This window comes from Chionomys nivalis, chromosome X (genome assembly GCF_950005125.1).
Source record: "Chionomys nivalis chromosome X, mChiNiv1.1, whole genome shotgun sequence".
Classification (NCBI taxonomy): domain Eukaryota; kingdom Metazoa; phylum Chordata; class Mammalia; order Rodentia; family Cricetidae; genus Chionomys; species Chionomys nivalis.
This window is the reverse complement of record NC_080112.1, coordinates 18760041-18781210: the sequence shown is the minus strand read 5'-3', so window position 1 is coordinate 18781210 and position 21170 is coordinate 18760041. Positions and strand designations below refer to the sequence as shown.

The following is a 21170-nucleotide window of genomic DNA, read 5'->3' as shown; positions in this document are numbered from 1 at the left end:
CACTTACAGTGTAGCATGGGAAGATGGGTCACAGGCAAATAAAAATGTAACAACTGAGTAGGCGTGGGAGGTTAAAAATGCTGTGGGCAAATGAACACCACATGCCTGATGAGGAGACTCCAAATGGAACCCAAGCAGCAGCTGACCATGGGGCCTCCAGTCAAGTGCTTTGTCCTATATGTTAGTTATGGGACAGAGCAGCCCCACTGGCAGCAGAGGGTCCACTGCTGGTCTCAGGAGTCAGGGGGTTTCAGCTCAGGTCATATGCTGATATTGCCTCCATCAAGAGGCAGCTTAAGTGTGTGTTCCAGTGGATAAAGCTCCTTCCCACACTGAGTGAAGGCTCCCTGGAGACAGATCTAAGCAGCATAGTGGCCAGAAAATTCACAGGAACATTTTCTTTAGAATTCTTAACATAAGCGTTTGCATTAAATGAGGACCTCTACGTCTTATAGAAATGACTTGCAGAGGGGTTCCCAGGGCCCTCACCCTACAGCACCTTCACTGGACTCATGGAGATGGCTCTCCAGCTGTAGTGGGACCGGATGCTCTGCACTATCACCGCATTGACAACATGGCCCACAAGAGGGGTGTAGCCCAGAGGGCATTTCAGTGAGTTCAGGGTGAAGAAGATGGAGTGATTGAGCAGTCCTTGTCGTCTGTGGATGCTAGTCACACAGGCCTGTCAGGAGAAAGTGTGGCAGTGAGCACCAGAAGCCTGAATCCCTGGGCAATCTCTGTCCTTCCACCCTCTGGCTCTAAACACTTGCTGACCCCACTGTGCCACAGTGTCCTGTCTGTCCTGCCTCCTACACTGCCAACACTGGGGTCCATGTCACCCACTCCCTTCTCCAGATCCAACCTCACACCAATTAGAGAGGAGACTCTGTTGGTGGCTCAGTCCTGCTGGGGAGAGATCATGAGTAATAGTCACCAGTGGTCATTAGCCCCTGCGGTTAATGTGGATAGGCCAAGGATTGATGGTAAAGGAAAACAGAATGAAGTGGACTATTGCCACCTCCCAACCCCGTCACTCTTCAAGCTCATGCTTTCATCTGTACCTTTGTGGACACTTATTTGCAAGCTAGTTGAACCGCACCCCAGCCACAGCCCCACTTTGCATTCCCACCTTCCCAGCAATGCTCTCTGAACTGCTCATTTTTCTCCTGTTGTTTTTAGAATATCCACCTGTCAGTCCATGTGGCAAGCCCTGTGACTCGGGATTGAAGAATTGCATGTATGACCTCTGTTGTCTTTAGTTACTTCTTTACAAAGTCCTACCATTTAAATAAATGGGTCAAGGAGACATTCTCCATATGTCCATAGTTCCCAACACACCCAACAGAGAGCTAGTCACAAATACCACCAAAGGAGGCTTTGAAACAAGCCAACAATACGGAATAGCCATTACCTCTTCCAGGTGCCTACGCTTTGTGGCCTTCAATGACTGTACCATGATCTTTGAGGATCCTTGCTCCACAGAATACTCAATGTCTAACCAGTCCCCTTCATACGGTGTAAAACCTAAGATAGCTAAGAGAAAATTGAGTTTAGAATTCTGCCAACTATCTCCAGTCTCAACTTTAGAAGACTCTGGATAAACGTGGTTACATTTTAACGTCAGTCAAGTAAATTTCATTGCTACGTTGACTTTTAACACCATGATCAAGTGAGTAGATGGTGTAAGGTACAGGTAGCTTAGAAATCTTACAGCCAGAATGGAAATAGATAATTCTTTGTTGTTTGTTGGTTGGTTGGTTGGTTTTTTTGAGACGGGGTTTCTCTGCCTTGACTTTCCTGGAACTCCCTTTGTAGACGAGACTGGTGAACTCACAGAGTTCTGCCTGCCTCTGCTTCGAGAGTGCCAGGATTAAAGATATTTGCCACTACCGCTAGGCTCAGAAACTGATTGTTTCTAGACACTGGTTTTGCTCTATTCCCTTAGCTGAATCAAGTGGACAAATGGACAATGACATCACAGTCTGTTTCTTTGGGAACACTGGAGGATTTACTGCTTAATTGGTCACATGCAGAGTCTTCTCTTTGAGACAGGGCCTCACGTGTTTTAGACTGTCTTCAAACTAATTCTCCCTTTCCCCCCTCTCTTTTGCTCCTTCCCTCTCTGTGTATTCTTCTCTTCCTTTCTCCACCCCTTACCCATCCCTCTCTCCTTCCCACTCTCTCTTTTTCTCTTTACTTTTCTCTGTTGTATCCTCTCTCTATACCTCTCCATCCTTATCTTTCCCCTCCCATCTCTCCTTTCCTCTATCCTCCCTCTCTTGTGTACTATCTCCATCCATTCACCCTCTCTCAGATTCTCTCCATCTCCTTTTCTTTCATTCACCTGCCCTCCCTGCTTCTATCTCTCTTCTTTACACTCTTTCTCTCTCCCCTTCTCTTCCTCCATCACCATCTCTGCTATTCTTCTTTATCTCCCCCTCTCCTGTCTCTCCTCTCCTTTCTTCCTGTCTCTCTTCCTCCTTTCTTTACTCTCTTTCCCTCCTCTTGCATTCCATCATTCCTCTTTCATCCTCCATCCTTCTGTCTCCCCTGCCTGATTCCCTCTCTCCCTCATTCTTCTCCCACCTTCCTCCATCTCTCTCCCTCTCTTTACATCTCTCCCCCTCTCCTTCCCTCCACGCTCTCTCTCTTTTCCTTTCTGCCTCTCTTCCTCTTTCTCCCTCTATACCTCTCTTTTCCCTCCCCTTCCATCTCTCTCTCCTACCTGTCTGTTCACCTCTTTCCTCTCCCTTTATCCCTTCCTCCCTCACCTCTCCTACTCCCCTCCCTTCCTCCACTTTTTCCTCCTCCCTCCTTCCCTCTCTTCCTCCTTGTCTCTCATTTTTCTCTCTTGCCCTGCTCTCATCCATTCTATGTCCTTCTGCCCCTACTTCTCTCTCCCACCCACTTCCTCTCTGTGGACTCCTCACTTTGTCCCTGCATCCCCTGCTCTTATATCTCTCCATCCCTGTCTCTCTCCCTCCCTCCATATCTAACCTCTCCATCTATCTCTCTCCCTTAATCCCTCCTCTGTCCCTTCCTCTCTTTCTCTTCCCTCCATGTTTCTCTCTGTCTTTTTCTCCCTTCCTCTCTCACTTTTCTGTGTCAGTTTCTCTCATCTTTCTTCTCTCACTTCTCTGTGTCTGTTTCTCTCATCTTTCTTCTTTTCCCCTGTCTCCCTCCCTCTCACTCCATCCATCTCTCCCTCTCTCATTTTGTCTCCTTTTCTCTCTACCCCCTTCTTCTCTACCTTTCTCTCTCATTCCCTCTCTCCCCATTTCCCTCTCTCTTCTTCTCTCTTTACCTCCTTTTCTGTCTCTCCATTTCTCCCACCCTCCTTTTTCCTGTCTCCTCCTCTATCCCTTTCTCTTCCCTTCTCCCTACTTCCCTCCCTCCCATGCTCTCTTTTCTTCTTTCTCTTTCCCACTCCCTCTTCCTGTCTCTCTCTCTATTTCTCTCCCAGGACTCTTCCCCTCACCCTCTCCCTTTATCTCTCTATTTCTCTCTCTTCTCTACTTCTCCCCTCTCTACCTCCATTTTCCCCTTTGTCTCCTTCCTCTCTACCTCCCCCTCTCATTCCCTCCATCCCTTTATCCCTCTCTCTCCCTTTCTCTTCCTCCATCTATCTCCCCAATCTCTTCTCTCCCTGCCTCCTTCACTTTCTCCCTCCCTCTTTCCTCTATCACTCTCTCCCTTTATCTTCTCACTCCCTCATCTCCCTCTCCTTACATCCCTACATCTCTCCTATCTTCTTCCCTCTGTCCCTTCCTCTCTGTCTTTCTCTTTCTGTCTTCCTCCCTCAGTCCCTCTCTGTATATGCCTCTCATTATTTCCCCTGTCTACTCTTCTTTCTTCTCTCCCTCTTTCTTTCTCTCTCCTCTCATTCTGCCTCCTCCTCTCTTGTTTTCTTCCTTCTCTTTTTGTATCTATCACCCTATATGTCTCTCTGCCTCTCTCACCCCTCTCCACATATACCCAGGAGTGTCAAGAACAAGACTCAGGTTTTCCGCTGGGGAAGAATGTGCTCTTAACCCCCGGCTCCATCTTTCTGGCCACAGCAGGTCTTAGTGTTTTTAAAAATACTTTCTCTGTGGCTCACAGCCACCTATAGCTCAGAGGGGATCTGATACTCTCTTCTGAACTCTGTAGGCAACTGTATTCATGTACACAGACCAAAACACACACGCACACACACACACACAGAGAGAGAGAGAGAGAGAGAGAGAGAAAATCTAAAATTAAATAAGCTTTAAAAGTATAAAGCTTTTTATGCATTTGTAATAGTTTTGTTATCAGAGTTACATACTCACCTGAGTGAAAAATGTGTCCATGTTTTATCTCTGCATTCAACTAAATGAGCACCTAGTGAATGACAGTGTAAGTGTTTACAAACATTATCTGTTCATACCTGCATTGCACTTGACTTTTGGTGGCCGAGAATCACCACAAATGACGAAGACCGCCTGAACTCATCAGAGTCTGCTGCAGCCAAACCAATGTCTGCACTAAAACTCAAAATGTTAAATGCAACAGAGCTTTAAAATGAAAACTGAACCTTTAGAAATGCTGTCCAGGTAGAAGTAGTATTCATCAGCTACGTGGATGATTTCTTTCTTCACATCGGAAACACGTGCAGATAATTCTTGGATCTTGGAGTATGGTTCTGCAAGCTTATCATCTCCTAAAAAAACACATACCTACAAGATGAGGAAGGAAGCAGCAATAAAAACATGATCAGAAATCAAAATGGAAACCTGTATGTATAAACCACTGCCCGTGGAAGGACTGAGCTAGAAAAGGCCAAGAGGGAATGGAAGATTTAAGACGTTCTCCTTTGTTGTAAACAGCTTGGCTCATTGGGAAACCTTTCTCCACTGGACTCTTTCTATCTGTCAACACCAACTCCATGGTTATTTCCCTCAAATTGACTTTCCTAAAGAAGTGAAGTACCAGGCATTGATCTGTCCCCTAGCACCCCGGTAGTCCCCAGGCTGACGATCCATTGCCCCACAGACCTTTCTGTGCCCAGATGCCAAAAAATTTCATAGCCATAGTGTCCAATGAACCTACCCAGAAGCCTTATGTCCAGGACCCGTTATCACCGTTCCAATTCCCTTAACAGAACAGGGAATGTGAACAGATTCAGTGGTTCATGGGGACCACAGAGGCAGTCTTTCAGTTCAGCAGAGGCACAGTGGTAATCCACTTTGTGGGAAGACACAACAGTGAGATATGGATTCTCTTTATGTGTGTGCACGTAGCTGAATCCAGTCTTGCTAAATGTTCAGATGTAACTAAACTGTGATAGGAAAAAGGACCGTAATACATGGGTGAATTAGGAAGCAGTGCAAGACTATCTGTGTATTCTTACTGAACATGTGGACAAAAAGAGCTACACTGAACACTGAATGTCAAAAGTTCAAAAGGTGGCAATATCACAATGACCCAGGAGACCTTATATGTTCCTTTTCTTAAGAGTCACAAATTGCTTGCTATATAAACAGTAACAATAAACCTGATTGATAAGTGGCTGTCAGAGAACAAAAATAGAGGCATTCTCCTGAAGACTTCCACCAGCTCCCAAGAAAATTTCCAGGCTGCTTTTCCCTTCTAAGACTTGCAAGGCTTTGGCTGTTCGGGACCCTTCCTTGCACATACTGAAAAATGGGCAGCCTGGTGTTAGGAGGATCAATTCGTGCAGCAATGTTAGTTAGTTAGTAGACAATTTCATTATATCTCTATTCTGTGCTATAGTTTCATGATTCTATGAGCCTTAAAACTCATGAATCGCACACCCTAGATGGCAGAGCCCAGTGGGTTGTCAGTGTTACCTGAGTAAGTGTTTTCTGAAAAAGGAACACACACTTCACTTGAGATAGCCCTCCACTTTTGTAAATGCATCCATGAAAACACAGATTTTACATGAGAAAGCAATGTGACAAGATGGTGCTGTGTCTAATGCTTATCACTGTTGAGCCTTCTGTTTGAACACTGGGACAACATGGGATTTTACAGGGTAGAATATAGAACTCAGGGGTGGGTATGGTGGCACGTACATCATGACCCACTGGCTCAGGGTGCAGAATTCCAGAGAGAGAGAGAGGCAAAGAAGAATCTCCACTTACTACAGAGGACAATGTATTTCATGCCAAGCACTATATAAGTACTGGAGAGGTAAGTTCCAAAGACAATGACAAGGTGAAAAGACCCATAAGAAAAGTCTTCCCAAACCTATGTAAAGCTTACTTCAGTTGCTTTCAAGTCATGTGATAGTGGGTCTTCCTCCACAAAGGCAAGGACTTTATCTCCAATTCTCACAGACAAATGGCCGATCACGACACCAGTGCTGAAGAAGACACAGTCCTCGATCCAACCATAATCATTCCCACAGCTAGTTACAATACCCTTTACAATCTTGGTATTGGGTTCATCTGTGAATGGGAACATGGCAAGAGCCATGAATTAATCTGAGAAGCAATAACCTAAAATTCCTCCCCAGAGATGATATGGTACACAAACAAGTCCTTCTGCTAACAGGGTGCTTCTGGGTGAGGAGCCCATGCAAGGAACTGGAAGCAAATGGGGACCTCTGCGGGATTCTGGAGGCAGAAGATACAGGTTCAAATCCTGACATGCCATGCTTTGCAAAGGAGGACCCTGGTTAAGGACATGAGTTGGGACCCAGATAGCCTTGTTTATAACCACTGTGTCCTTAACTGATGGTCTGTGTAGCCCCAAGTACATTTCATGTCCTCTCTGACAATGTTAGGAAATTATGTCTCCTGATTTCTGTGGGGCACATTAACAGGCACAAAAATGTCAACCCCAACTATTGTGAGTGTCCTGTACACCTTAGGATTCAAGGTCTGTGCGTGAACACTGTTTCAAGTACAACAATTACTGTAAAATGTTGTCTAATACAGTGAGGGACAGCTATGGATTTTACAGAATCATCAAAAACAGGCCTATGGGCACAAGTCTGTAAAGAATGACAGAGAAGAATCAAAAGTTCAAGGCTTTCCTAAGCCACAAATTAAGCCCCCCTGGCCACCTGGGCAACACGGTGAGTCCTTGAGTCAAAATTCCAATGTGAGGAAAGGACCGCGTGTTCTGCCCAGGTGTGCAGTGACTGCCTACCACATGGGGACTTTAGGTTCCACTGCCAGCGCTACGTCCAGATAATGCAGGGAATAGATTTGGTTTCATGAGGACAAGGCTCACACCGTGTCCCTAGACAGGCCCAAGACTCAGTCATTATGCAGCTTAGGTTGGCATCAAACTTCTGACGCTCTTGCCGTTTCAGAAAAAAAAAAAATGCTGTAGGATTGGCATGGCAAGACTGGGGCTTCTGTTGAAGGATCGCTCATGAATATTAACCGCATGCCCAGCTAATCAAAACACCAGACCAAGTTAGAATGACTTAACAGCTTGGACACCGTCCACCCCAGCAAACCTTACAGTGCCCTAGGTTCCCACCCACCCACAGGTCTTCACCCATCCTGCTTGAGTGCTCACTAAAAGTGAGATTCGAGTTGCAGGGAACAAAGTGAGCATCATTCAGTCGTGCCCCCTGCTCTCCCAGGCTTGGCAAAGAACTGGGACTGACTCCCTTCTTGCTTCAAATACTGGCAGGGATGGGAGAGGATCCAAGATGGACACTGAATTGCACTCAAATGTGGATACTTTCCTGATCTCAGAAGTATAAGAAAGATTCTAAGGAACTTTTGTGTCCCAGCTAGTATAAATAGGTCAAAATTCTTCCCCATTGGCCCACCAAGCGAATTTAACAAGGGGACACCGTCCCACTGAGGACAGGTGCAGGCCTCTATGATCTTTTGTACCCTGTGCTCACAGCTAAGGACAATTTCTCTGAGGTGTCTCCTGCAGTGAAGTCTATGGCATTCTGTGCCCAGGGACTACCTTCCAGTTGTGTCCGGTCTCTTCTGAGAGATTCAATCTTCCACTGAAATAAGTACACTAAACCACGCAACAGCCTGAATAACCGCCTGATGCCGCAGTAGGAACAGCCACTGCAATAGCAGCATGAATGCCTGGACACCTTGACCCCCATGTGGTCACCTCGTGATCTTCTGCCTCACTCATGGGAGACAGTGCCAGATGGCGACTGGGCAGCCCCCAGGGCAGTGAGGCTCCTCCTACCACCCCAGCAGCTCTGCAGGAGGTGGTCCACAGCCTCTCCTGAGGAGCTGGTAACCAGTGGGCATTGTTCTGCCCACCAACCAATGAGAGCGCTCCATGCACTCACTGTGCCCCACTGGCCAATGGCAGGCGCTGAGAGGAGAACCATGAATCCTCTCGTGCCTTTTCCCCAAGCCATAGGACGATCATGGAAATGCATTGCCCTGTGAAACCTGGGCTATTCAAAGAATGGTTGGAAAGATATTGTTTCAATGTTTCCTGAGAATACTAAGTTCCAGCTTAGGCGCTAGAACACAAAGGTGTCCCTGGGTGTAGAAGCGAAGTTCAATGTGCACTCAACAGAAAGACGGGCGACTAAGTGTTTAGACAGTGTTTAACAGCAACTGTGGTGGCGGCTGTAGTAGTGGGGTTCATGCTACTAAGCCACAGTTTAGCAACGTAGTGTTCTCGAAGGGGTGTGGATCCTGGACGTATTTCACTTCAGAGTCCCGCAGGGTGCCTGGGCTAGGGGTCCTGAGCCATGTTCAACACCCGCCACCTCTGCTCAGCTCTCTGATGGAAACCAGTCACAGAAGCCCTAATTTTCACTGTTCCCACCCGCTCAGGGTCAGCCTTAGTATGCGAAAATTCTATGTAAGCACTACCTTTCCTCATTTGCTTAGCAAGTCCCTGTGGGCCACAGACGCATCTCTATCATGAAATTAGTGAATAAATAGGCAATTGTCTTCATTGTGGATTAATTTTCTTGGAGCCTGAGGAAATCAGAACCGACCCAAAGGGTGACATAAAGAAGTAAATGCCCACAGTGGAAAGTCCTCAACAAGAAAGCTGACATAAAAGTGCCCATTGAAAATGAGGTTTACTGTAACAAGGGGACTTCAAGGATGCACCTGAGCCTCGTGATGGAGGAGAGTTTTAGAGAGAAGAAAAAGCAGTACATGGGGAGTGATATGTGAAGGGGAGGCCTTCTCTTTAAATTCCAGACGTTGGTTTATTAAGAGTGAGAATAAGATTATTTTTACTTAACAGCTAATATCCATTTATAAGTGAGCACACGCCGTGTTTGTCTTTCTGAGTCAGGGTTACCTCACTCAGGATGTTTTTTTTCTAGATCCATCCATTTTCCTGCAAATTTCAAGATGCCATTGCTTTTTACAGCTGAGTAGTACCCTATTATGTAAATGTACCACATTTTCTTTATCTGCTCTTTAGTTGAGGGGCATCTAGGTTGTTCCAGGTTCTGGCTAATAAGAATAATGCTGCTATGTACACAGTTCAGCAAGTGTCCTTGTGGTAAGACTGATTATCCTTTGGGTATATTCTCAAGAGTGGTATAGCTGGGTCTTGTGGTAGAGTGAATCTTCTCAGTTTTCTGAGAAACTGCCACACTGCCTTGCAAAGTGGTTGTACAAATTGGCACTCAGACCACAGATGGAGGCTTGTTCCTCTTGGTCCCCATCCTCTTCAGCCTGAGCTGTCACTTGGGTTTTCTACCTTAGCTATCCTGATAGGTATAAATTGGAATCTGAAGGTCATTTGGATTTGCATTTCTTCGATGCCTAAGGTCATTAAACATTTAAGTGTTTCTCGACCATTTGCTATTACCTATAAAGTGAAGGGTAAGCATGCTACAAACCACAGACCCAGAGAGGCTGAATGAGAAGAAAAGCTCAAGGGGGAAATGTATGAGACTCCCTGGGAAGGGGAATAGAATAAATTTCCTGGTTGTCTGGGGCATGCAGGCATGGGACCAGGACGGATCAGGTGGGAGGATGGAGGGAGAGAGTACCGGGAGAGACAACTGGAACTGGGGAGCATTTTAGGGGTGCGATTGACATCTACTGCAATGGAAACCCCAGGAATCTCCTAGGGCGATACTGGGGAAGAGTCCTTGGAATGGGGATATGGAACCTGAACTGGCCTTCTTCTGGGGCCAGGCAAGGCTTCCAGTGGAGCGATTAGGACACCAACCTAGCTACACAGGGCACCAGACCGACCAGGCCCCAGCACATCCCTCAGACACCAACACAACTCCAGATGGTGGTTCAGAACCCAGGAATCTGCATGGGCTGTGGCGACAGGAGCCTCAGAAATCAACACAGATCCTGACTGCTAGAGGGACACAGAACTTCTGGGAGTGGCCAACCTTTGACTGGTCCAACTTGAGACCCATGCCACATGAGGTATGAGGTAGTCCACCCATCCCACTCCCTGGAGGGGCAGGAACCAGAGGCGGGTTAGCCCAGAGACACAGGATAGAAACAAACATGACCGGCAAAAGAAATGCAGAGAGAGAGACAGAGAGAGAGAGAGAGAGAAAGAGAGAGAGAGAGAGAGAGAGGTCAATGAAATGGCTGCTGTACTCAGACTGAAGCCTGGCATAATCATCATCAGAGAGGCTTCATTCAGCAACTGATGGGAGCAGATACAGAGATACACAGCCAAGTCCTGGGCCAAGTCAGAAATCTTATGGAAGAGGAAGGACTGTAGGAGTCAGAGGCCTCAAGGACAACCAAAGAAAAGGCCCCAAAATCAACTAATCTCTGCTCATAGGGGCTCACAGAGACTGAACCGACAACCAGGGAGCCAGCATGGGGCTGATGTAGACACTCTGCCTATGTTATGGTTGTGTCGCTTGCTGTTATTGTAGGACCCCTAACAGTGGGAACTGGGGCTGTTTCTGACTCTTTGGGCTGCTTCTGGGACCCTTTCCCTCCTACTGGGTTGCCTCACCCAGCCTTAATATGAGGGGAATGTGCCTTGGCTTGTTGTAACTTGATATGCCACCTTTGGCTGACATCCCTGAAATCCCTGTCATTTTCTGAAGGGAAACAGGAGGAGAAGTGGATCTGGACAGAGGGGATGGGGGAAGTGGGAGGAGGGGAGAGAGGGGAAAGTGCAGGCAAGATGTAAGATATGAGAGGAGACACTAAATTAGAAAAAAGAGCAAGAACAAGCTGGACACAGCGGCAAATGCCTTTTGCTCTGGCATTCGGAAAGACAGAACAGGAAGATCTCTATAAGTCTGACACCAGTGTGGTCTACATACTGAATTCCAGGCTAGCCAAGACTATATTGTGGAATACTGTGGGGTATTGTCAGAAATCAGAGAAAAAGACTGAAAGTTAGAAGGAACTGGGGATAGCAAGAGAGATGGCAGGGGAGGGGGCAGCCAGAGGAGCCCTCATTTATCAGGCTCCATCTCCAGACTGAATCCACTAGCAGTCTCTGGGAGGTAGCTCAGACTAGTTGCTAGAAAAAACTAAGGTCTGACCTTATAAGCATTTAACAGTGGCAAGAAAGTACTGAATCATGTGATGCTACTTTCACATGATTCAGCGTTGCTATGTGACAGGAATATGGGGAAGTCAGGTGCCGTGTGTTGACAGTTCTCAAGTCTCATGACATGCTGCTTTTTCTCCTTTTAATTTAACACAATTTCTTTACTGAACCTTTGGTAATTTAACATGACGTCCCCCAGTTGTGCTCATCTCCTAGTCCCTCCACATCGCCCCTTCCCCCTGCAGCAGCCCCTCACATTTACTTGCAAATGCTCATTGCAACCAGTCACTGGTCTGCTTCAAGGGCTCTGGCTTCTGGAACACCATCATCGCTGATGATTGCTGAAACCCCCCTGGGATCTCTTGACTGCCCCGAGTCATGGAGATACTGCTATTATCATTCCACAGGACCAGTCCCTTCACAAGCTGCAGCTTGTCCTAGATGGGGGCAGCTGTAGGGTGGGCCGACCCAAGGACCAGCTGTGGGCCTGGGTGGTAGTTCAGCTGGTCAGCCCAGGTCATCAGGCCACCCCCCTCAGGCAAGGGGTGGAGCCAGCTCCCCTATGCTCATGCCATCAAGGTCAGCTCACAGGTGGTGACGGGTGGGGCCATCTCTCCTGAGTGGGGGTGCAGCTTTTCCATGAGGGCTGTGGCCAGTCCTCTTACCGCAACAGCCAGGGAGGAGTAGGGACAGCGATCCCAGGGCCAGAAATGGGCAGAGCTGGCTCAGCATGGCCCTCTGATTCCATGAAGCAAGGTTCCCATGGCCCCTGAGGCCACACGGGTTGCAGACATCAACACAGACCCCAGTTGCAGGAGGATCATGGACCCAGACATGGTCCTGGGCAGCAGTTGGGTCCTGGATGTCACCATGGCTCCAGGTGGCAGCACAGGTCACTCAGACAGACAGGGCCCAGGCAACAGTACATTTTTCAGACACCAACACGACCCCAGTTGGTGGCTCAGACCCAGGATCTGCATGCGCTCTGTGGAAACAGGAGCCTCGGACATCAACATAAATCCTGACTGCTAGAGGGACATAGACCCAGACAGGGCCCTCAGCAGCAGCCTAGGTTCACATGACACCATGACACTGGATAGAAGTCCACGCCACTTAGATCTGTATGGCACGGGATGCAGCATGGCCCATGGGTACGAATAAGGTAATCAGACCCCAAGCAACCACACAGTTGCAACAGAGGTCACAGGCGGCGACTCAGCCCCCAGTTGCTGTATAGCCATGGATCCAGACATGGCCCTAGGCAGTAGCTTGGGTTTGGATGACAACATGGCCCCAAGTGGCAGTACGGGCCACCAAGATCAGCATGGCTGCCGTGGCAGAATGTCTGTTGGACACCTACATGGCCGCTGATGGCAACCCCAGACCCTGGCATCCTTGTGACCTTTAGTGGTATCATGGGACATATTGCTTGCTAACTCGGTGACAGACAGAGCTGTGGGGCGGTGTGGCCTGACTTAGGTTACGGGTCCAGGCTGAAAAGTGGAGGTCCACAGTCTAATAAAGACCCTGAGAGCATCTTTCACTGGGTGTGATTGACCATTAAAACTCGAGGGTCTCTCTACCCTTCACACCTGAATGCCTAGCACAGACACTATCTGAACACTGTCACTTTTGACTCTTCTTCTCCCACATCTGCTGAGGACACGGCTCTGGATTTTCCGGCTGCCTAGTGAGTTCCACGATATCATTTTGTGGTCATGTTGGGAAATGTTAAAATCACTCCCAACTTTTATCCCAGACAACGTTGTCTCTTTCCCCTTGGCTCGCAGACATGCTCCTGAACAACAGTCAAGTGGAAAGGGTGTAAAAACCCTCTGTGTGGTGGCAGAACCCACAAATGGAGGAAGGGGAGATAAACCATCGGGCAGGTTCAAGTCACATGAGAGCAGTCGCTGGGGCCAAGTGGGCCAAAACACAGGGGCCGTGAGTACACACATCAGGAAGACTCTGCCGCACTGTTAAGCATGAACCAGAATGTCTTTTGTCCCTGCCTTCATTTTCCCCCTGTCAACCTCACTTTGGGTCACTTGTTTACTTTTGCAGAGACATGTTTTTCACTCAGGGAGTATCTGCCCTGGAATCTGTGGTGTCTGATCTGTCATTCCTGTGTAAGGTTGAAGGCAGAGCTGAGTCACTGTCCTCAGGCTCCGGTCACCTTGAAGGGTAGACAAAGGAAGGCTTTCGTGAAGGACAGTCTCGCCCACCATGTGAACAGCTAGTGTTGACGGAAAGTCTGCACTCTGCCATGGACCATTTTACAGGAATCGCGTTGGACCTCTCCGGTGAGATTAGGAGAGTCATGCTTTCTCCTAGGTCTGGGCATGGCATGTTTATGGGTCCCTCTGCTTCATCACCAGACCGCCTCACATACCCCTGTCATGCTGATAGTGGCACACACACCAGGCTCTCATTCGGGCCAGAGAAGAGGCAGGCTGGCCACCTCCTTGACCTCTGTTCCCAGGAGCCTACTTGGATCTCAGGGCCTCTCCAAATTCTACACAGAAGTCCCTAGGGCCCTGACATGGAACTGACCCAAGAAGTGCCACCACACTGTTCCCAGAAGGATCAGGGAAGGTGACCACGAGCACACTCACTCTCCCTGGCCAGAAGGAGCTGTCTGTATCTACCAAGGGCGCCATTCTCCTCCTAAGCTCAAGCCACACAGAAATCAGTAGTAGGCCACTGACTGGACCTTCCCCCCTCCCTATATGATGCAATCCCTGTCATTTCACCTCAATACCAGTCATTCTCAGGAATGCTCCATGCCCCAGGACACCCTGAACTGGGGCTTACATCCTCTTCTGGTGACACTCCACGGGTGACCCCAAGGCAGGACCCGCACGCAGATCCCTCAGGGGCCCACTTAAGGGAGCCATTAGGGGGGCACACACATTCAGAGAGGTTACTGAGGGCTGTGAGAAGGGCTGGTGTGCAGGCCTGGGGCCTCAGGAGTCCCCTCAGGAAGTGGTGAGTGTGATAGGAAGAATGCCTGCCTCCGGGGAGAGTGTCATTAGAAGAACCAGACAGGCCACAAGAGCAGAACTGTGTACAAAGACCACTGGCTAGGCCTTCTCAAGTCCCACACGGTAAGAAGAGATGTCCGGACACACAGCACAAGGACCCCGGTGGATGCACTACAGGTCAGGGCTAGAAGGCTATCCATGCCAGTGCTGAGGTGTGCACCATGCAAAATTTCCAGCTCTTCCCAAGCACGCTCCAAGGCCCTTCTCATCATTGTGAAAACAGTCCCACTAAGAAGGAACCCCCAACCCTCACTGCAGCCATGTCTTTGCAGTTCCCAGACTTTGTCCTGCTGCCCTGAATTCTGGCACTAGGCAGTGCCCAGAGCCGAGCAAGAGCCTGAGAACACCAAGGACGGCTGGGGACTCCCGCCCACAAGCTGTGGGAACATGGTTTGGAACTCCCTGAGCACTCTTCCTGGGTCTCCCTGTCTTCACCATAGGATGAGGACACATTCGTGCATACACCAGAAGCCACCTCACAGCCCCTGATTAGGCTTAAACCCACAGACTCCTTGTTCTCCCCACTCTGAGGTGCTGGTCATTAACCAAAAATGAACTAAAGAGGTGCTTGTGTCCTTTTGAGTTCTAAACAAACCCAAACCAAAGAGTGATTAGACAACATAGTGAGGGACTTTAAGTCTTAGGTGTTTATTTACCAGGGGGTGTCCAGATGAACCAGGAATGCTTGGAGAAAGCCATGCCCGTTTGTCGACCAGGTACCAACCTTTAGACCAACCTGCAGTGTGGGATGGACAAGCTTTGGGGAGGAAATCCGGGGCAGCATGAACTTCTCTGTTTTGTAATGAGCTGAGTGATCTCGGTGCTGCATGGGCTTCACTTCCGGGGTCTATGAGATGATACACACTTGTAAATAACCATTCTCTGGGTTTTCGTGGCTCTGGGAAGAAACCACTATGAACAGTGACTGAGAAAATGGGCAGATGTACTCTGAGCTCTCAGGGCTCAAACCCAGGTGTTTCTACCACCTTGCTGCCTGTGAAAGTTCTAGGAGACCATCTTCCCTTGCCTCTACTGCCATCTGGTGGCTTTATCTGTGTTCTGCATCTGGCAACACAGGATCCTCTCACTTCTGTGACTCCGAATTTGCTACTCTTTCCCCAGTGCTTTCAGTTTTTCTTGCAAAAATATTTACATGCATTTTATTGGGCTTGCCCGCAGAGACCAGAGAAAGGGGTCAGAAGTCCTGGAGATGCAGTCACAGGATTCCAAATCTTAATTTGTTATATGTGATTCAACACTTATTTAGAAAAATTGATTTACTTACCCTGTATGTAAATTGAGTCCAAGTCTTCTTTAGGAAAATAGATTCTTTTTAAAAATAATAGCACACATTTGAGAAGCCTACATCTTAACTTATGGGAGCAGCCACAAGACTGGCAGCCGCATTTACTAAGGTTAAAAATATGTTCCATGTAACTTCACTACCATCTTAGTTAAGTTGACCAGTGGTAGAGAAAAACTAAGGCAGCAGTAATAAAACTTCTTAGCCTACAGGGCCTTCTGCTTATCTTCCTATCTCCTTTGTAGATTAAGGAGAAGACAATAGGTCTCCAAAATATCTTTATGACGATAGATTGTTACCACTAAATATAATCCAAGTGTATAAACTGCTAAGGTTATAAAGGTGTGCTCATATTAATAAATCAACTTAGAGATGTATGTCTAACTAACTACTTGTGCCTTGGTAAACTCTGTTCTACACCAGGCTATTAAAGTTTTAGGTAAAAATTAACATGGAGTGGTTTGGAGGGAAGGGAAGGGAAGCGAGAAGAGGAGAGGGAGAGGGAACTGGGATTGGTATGTAAAATAAAAAATACGTTTTAAAAATGAAAAACAGAATATATTTGGTAAATGATATACATTCGATACATGGGGTTTACAAGCTCCCTGGTTTCGTCAGTTGATAGAAACTGACTTAAAGATAGACATGCAGCCACTTTGACTTTGTTAACTTTGCTCAGCATTAGATATTTGGGAAAAGAGAGTACAAAAGAAACATCTGCTTCCCTAAACAATAGTTGATTTCAGGATACATATACAGTTAGTAGTTCTATTTTCAAATTAAGAGTTGAGTCACAGTATAGCGAATTCAGATTTCACCTGTTATTACAAGTTTGAAGTTGATGTCTTTGTTGCAGATTTATAATTTTTTAAACCATATTCAGCCAGTATACCAATCCGGAGACAGAGTTATAGCATAGTCTTCATAGACTAATCTTTTGAGAGCAGGGCCCAGAGAAATCATAGCCATAAAAGACTTTCAAGAGTGGAAAGTGGAGAGACCTTAGAGATAAGAGACCTTTGGAAGGAGAGGGCAGAGTAAGGTTTCAAATGAAAGACTTGGGGATTGCTTGTGGGGTGGCACAGGTTGTTACATCCGAGAGAATTTGAAAATTGGACATGCCCGTCATTGACCTTTGATCTGTACTGAGGCAGACCTGCTTACAGGAAGACAGCAAGGCCTCGATGAATTTATGGCCCTGGGGAAACTCCTGAGGGAGGGGTTTCCTATGAGGGCCAAGAGGGAGCTGAGAGACAGAATACGTGGTCCAGCCTGGCTTAGAGGAATTGTGTCACTGCAGGAAGGAGCTGAGGAGAGGGATCCGGGCAGAGAAGAGGCAGCAAGCAAGGAAGGATCACAGGGGGTGACAGGTTTGCTACCAGAGAGCAGGAGAGAGAAGGCAGAAAAGGAGCTGAGCTGAGGTGGTTAGTGTCCTTGTGACAAGATTTCAGACTGGAGAGACTTGTCAAAGAAAAATGTCCTAGTCTGGATGTGGAGGCACACAACTTTAATCCCAGCACTTGTGAGGCAGAGGAAGGCAGATCTCTGTGAGTTCGAGGCTAGTATGATATACAAAGAGCTTGTTACAGGACAGGTTCCAAAGCTACAGAGAAACCCAGTCTCGGAAGAAAAAGAAGAAGGAGGAGGAGGAGGAGGAAGAGAAAGAGGAAGAGGAGGAAGAAAAAGAAGGAGAGAAAGAAGGAGGAGGAGAAAGAGGAGGAGGAGGAGGAAGAAGAGGAGGAGGAAGGGGAAGGAGAAGAGGAAGAAGAGGAAGAAGAAGAAGAGGAGGAGGAGGAGGAGGAGGAGAAAGAGAAGGAGAAGGAGAAGGAGAAGGAGAAGGAGAAGGAGAAGAAGAAGAAGAAGAAGAAGAAGAAGAAGAAGAAGAAGAAGAAGAAGAAGAAGAAGAAGAAGAAGAAGAAGAAGAAGAAGAAGAAGAGAAAACTGTCCCGAATTCCAGAGAAAAGGCATCCTTTTTGATGTGAATGGGACATGATAGGAAGTGAGGAGGCTTCCTGACACACTGGGGAGCAGAGGATTTTGGAATAATCAATGCAGGCAGCTCCGTGCTGGAGACACTTATCCAGTGGAGGAGAGCAAAGGTCTGCTGAAGCTAGTTGGAAAGGGCAAGGCTTTAAATACTGTCTTTAGTAGCACAGACAGATGTTTCTGTGGAGGGCCTAGCAGAGATACCCAGGCTGTAGCAGGTCCCACAGGACTCTGTAGCAGGCCCCTATGGAGGGCCTAGCAGAGATACCCAGGCTGTATAGCAGGCCCCACAGGACACTGTAACAGGCACTACGGTACACTGTAGCAGGCCCCACAGGACGCTGTAGTAGTCCCCTGTGGAGGGCAATACAGAGAAACCAAGGCTTTTTAGCAGGCCCCACAAGACCCTGTAGCAGGCTCTACAGGACGCTGTAGCAGGCCCCTGTGGAGGGCATAGCATAGATACCCAGGCTGTGTAGCAGGCCCCACAGGACCCTGCAGCAGGACCCTATGGAGGGTATAGCAGATAAACCCAGGCTGTATAGCAGGCCCCACAGGACGCTGTAGGAGGCCCCACAGGACGCTGTAGCAGGCTCCACAGGACCCTGTAGCAGGCACCTGTGGAGGGCATAGCAGAGATACCCAAGCTGTGTAGCAGAAGCCACAGGACGCTGTAGCAGGCCCCACAGAATGTAGCAGGCCCCTGTGGAGGGCATACCGGAGACACCCAGGCTGTGTAGCAGGCCCCACGGGAGGCTGTAGCAGGCCCCACAGAACGCTGTAGCACTCCCCACAGAACGCTGTTGCAGGCCCCTGTGGAAGGCATAGCAAAGATACCCAGGCTGTATAGCAGACCCCACAAGACCCTGTAACAGGCCACATAGGACTCTGTAGCAGGACCCGATGGAGGGCCTAGCAGAGATACCCAGGCTATATAGCAGGCCCCACAGGTAACTGTACCAGGCTACACAAGATGCTGTAACAGTCCCTGTGGAGGGTATAGCAGAGATACCCAAGCTGTGCAGCAGGCCTCACAGGACGCTCTAGCAGGCACCACGGGACTCTGTAGCAGGCCCCTGTGGAGGGTATAGCAGAGATACCCAGGCTGTGTAGCAGGCCTCACAGGACCCTGTAACAGGCCCCACAGGAGGCTATAGGAGGTCCCACGGGACGCTGTAGCAGGCCCCACAGGACGCTGTAGCAGGCCCCTGTGGAGGGCATAGCAAAGATACCCAGGCTGTATAGCAAACCCCACAGGACCCTGTAGCAGGCCCACGGAACTGTGTAGCAGGCCCCACGGGACGCTGTTGCAGGCCCCATAGAAGGGTTTGAAGGCTCCAAGCACCTGACAAGCACTCACTGCATAGACAAGGAGAGGAATTGATAGAACACATGGAGGGAGGAGTAGCTGACGAGGCCGACTCTAGGATTTGGGATCAAATTTAGTGGCTGGCAGGAGCCAGCACAAACAAATGATCCCTATGTACCTTAGGAGAGTCAGATCAGCAGCTTGGCTCAAAGAGGCTGGGTTTCTTTGAGGGGAACTCTTTTAGGCCAATCACGTGGTTTCAGCAACAGATTGGGGGGAAAAAAGAAAAGGAGGACATGACTGCTCCTAGGTTTTGGTGGAAGAAAAGGTTTATTGTCGAGAAGATCCAGAGCACAGCAGAGGCATCTGTGGGCATCCCGAGTGGACAGGATCAGCACAGAGCGAAGCCCTGTGAGGACAGAGAGGAGTGCAGAGCCGGAAGACCAAGAGGCCAAATGGGTTAAAAAAAAAAAAAAGGTCTGACATGGCCCAAATGGCTGTGTTATATGGGGAAGAGCACCCCAGGGAAGGGCAGCCAGCTCAGTCCCTGGTCTGAAGGTTAGGCTATGGGGCTGGATATGCCAGCCATGAGGACCTGTAAGAGGTAGGTAAGGACTGAGGGATGATGGCCTTTTCCTCCCTCCTAGGCCTTCTAACCTTATTTTGTTTATTGCTTTATTTTCTACCAGAAACAGGGAAATGTGTGCACTGAACAGCTAGCTCTCAAGGGATGACCACATCCTAGGGTCTGGGAAGGAAAACACAGCATCTGACTAGGAAAGGGCTGTGAATATGTGCAGGAAAATCCTTAATTGCTCTCCTACTCTCCAGTGGTATGGAACTGCACCATCACCAAAAGATGCCAGGAATCCAGTACCTTCTCAGACTGTCTGACTCTTCCTTATTAGTACCTAGGTAAGCCATGTTCCTGTCTCTGTGTTTTAGTCCCCTACTGTTCCACAAGCAGTCGCCTGAGGCTGTGCAGAGACCTGCCTGCACACTGGGGATCACCAAGGGTTTTTTTTTTGTTTGTTTGTTTGTTTGTTTGTTTGTTTGTTTGTTTTCCAGCACCAGCCTGTCAGGCTCCGCATTCAGGCGGGGCCCTGCTCACATCCACCCTCCGCCAGAGCCCGCCTCCGCACACACGCACTTCCGGTGACGCCTTGGCACTGACAACCTGTGAGCTCAGCAGCCCCTGCAAAGCCCAGCGGACCCCACCGAGAGCCCAGCGACTCTGCATAGGGCCCGGCCACCCCGCGACGAGCACAGCGGAGCAGGGGCAGCGCCATGGACCGGGTGAAGTTGATGATGGCCTTGTTAGCCTGGCCCGAACTGTCTCCCGATCGTCCGAGGAACCCCCTCCCGTTTCCCGAGCTCTTTGATGGCGACACTGAACGCCTCCCGGATTTCATCGTGCAGACGGGCGCCTACATGTTGGTGGACGAAAAGATCTTCGACTGCGACGAACACAAGGTGACGTTCCTCATCACCCGCCTCAAGGGTCCGGCCCTGGAGTGGGTGATCCCTTACATCGAGCAGGACAGCCCCCTGCTCTGGGATTACACCGACTTCCTGGCCGAGATGAAGCGGGTGTTTGGATGGGAGGAGGACGAGGACTTCGATGAGTCCAGCTCGGAGGAGGACGACTGATGGGTACTCCGGGAGGGTGGGCTGCTGCCGCGCGCCTCGCAGCAGCCAGGGTCGCCTGGCCGGGGGCGGCCTCCCATCGCGCCCCCTCCTGCCCGCGTTCAGAGATCTCGCATGCGCGCCCCTGTCCCCTCCTGAGTCCTCCCTGCCTTTGTTCCAAGAATAGCTCTCTAGGCTCCTGCTGCTGCCCCTGTGGGGCCTAGCTCTGGAGAGCATGATGCCTCCCAGGGCTGACAGCCCAGCCCCTCCCAGGCACGTTTGGACACTGTCCTGGGCTCCAGCTGCAAGATGGACTCCTGTCACATAATGGACAGATCACCCGCCGCCGGACGCTGTCCACTGCCTCCTGCCTGGTGGACAGCCTGCACCCATCCGCCGCCCACGAGGCCTGCCCTGCCGCTGCCCGTTCACGTCCCTGCCCCCACCATCTGTGGAAGGA

The 21170-nt window shown here is 49.1% G+C and overlaps 1 protein-coding gene across 1 annotated transcript; it reads right to left on the bottom strand.

The window, feature by feature from the left end:
* Positions 1-490: 490 nt before the first annotated feature.
* LOC130867519 (cancer/testis antigen 55-like) lies at positions 491-20373 on the bottom strand. The gene is made up of 5 exons (XM_057759559.1): positions 20196-20373; positions 6247-6431; positions 4556-4697; positions 1412-1533; positions 491-682 (listed from the first exon to the last, which is right to left on the bottom strand). The coding sequence occupies exons 1-5, from the start codon at positions 20371-20373 to the stop codon at positions 491-493; spliced, it is 819 nt and encodes a 272-aa protein (XP_057615542.1).
* Between the last annotated feature and the right edge of the window lie 797 nt (positions 20374-21170).

Excerpts from the sequence above, each read along its gene's own strand:
- LOC130867519 (XM_057759559.1), bottom strand. The coding sequence starts at position 20,373 with ATGGCGCTGCCCCTGCTCCGCTGTGCTCGTCGCGGGGTGGCCGGGCCC. Across the intron at positions 6,432-20,195 it reads GGCTCTGGCGGAGGGTGGAT|ATGAACCCAATACCAAGATT; the intron begins GTGAGCAGGGCC and ends TCCCATTCACAG. Across the intron at positions 4,698-6,246 it reads ATGACTTGAAAGCAACTGAA|GTATGTGTTTTTTTAGGAGA; the intron begins GTAAGCTTTACA and ends CTCATCTTGTAG.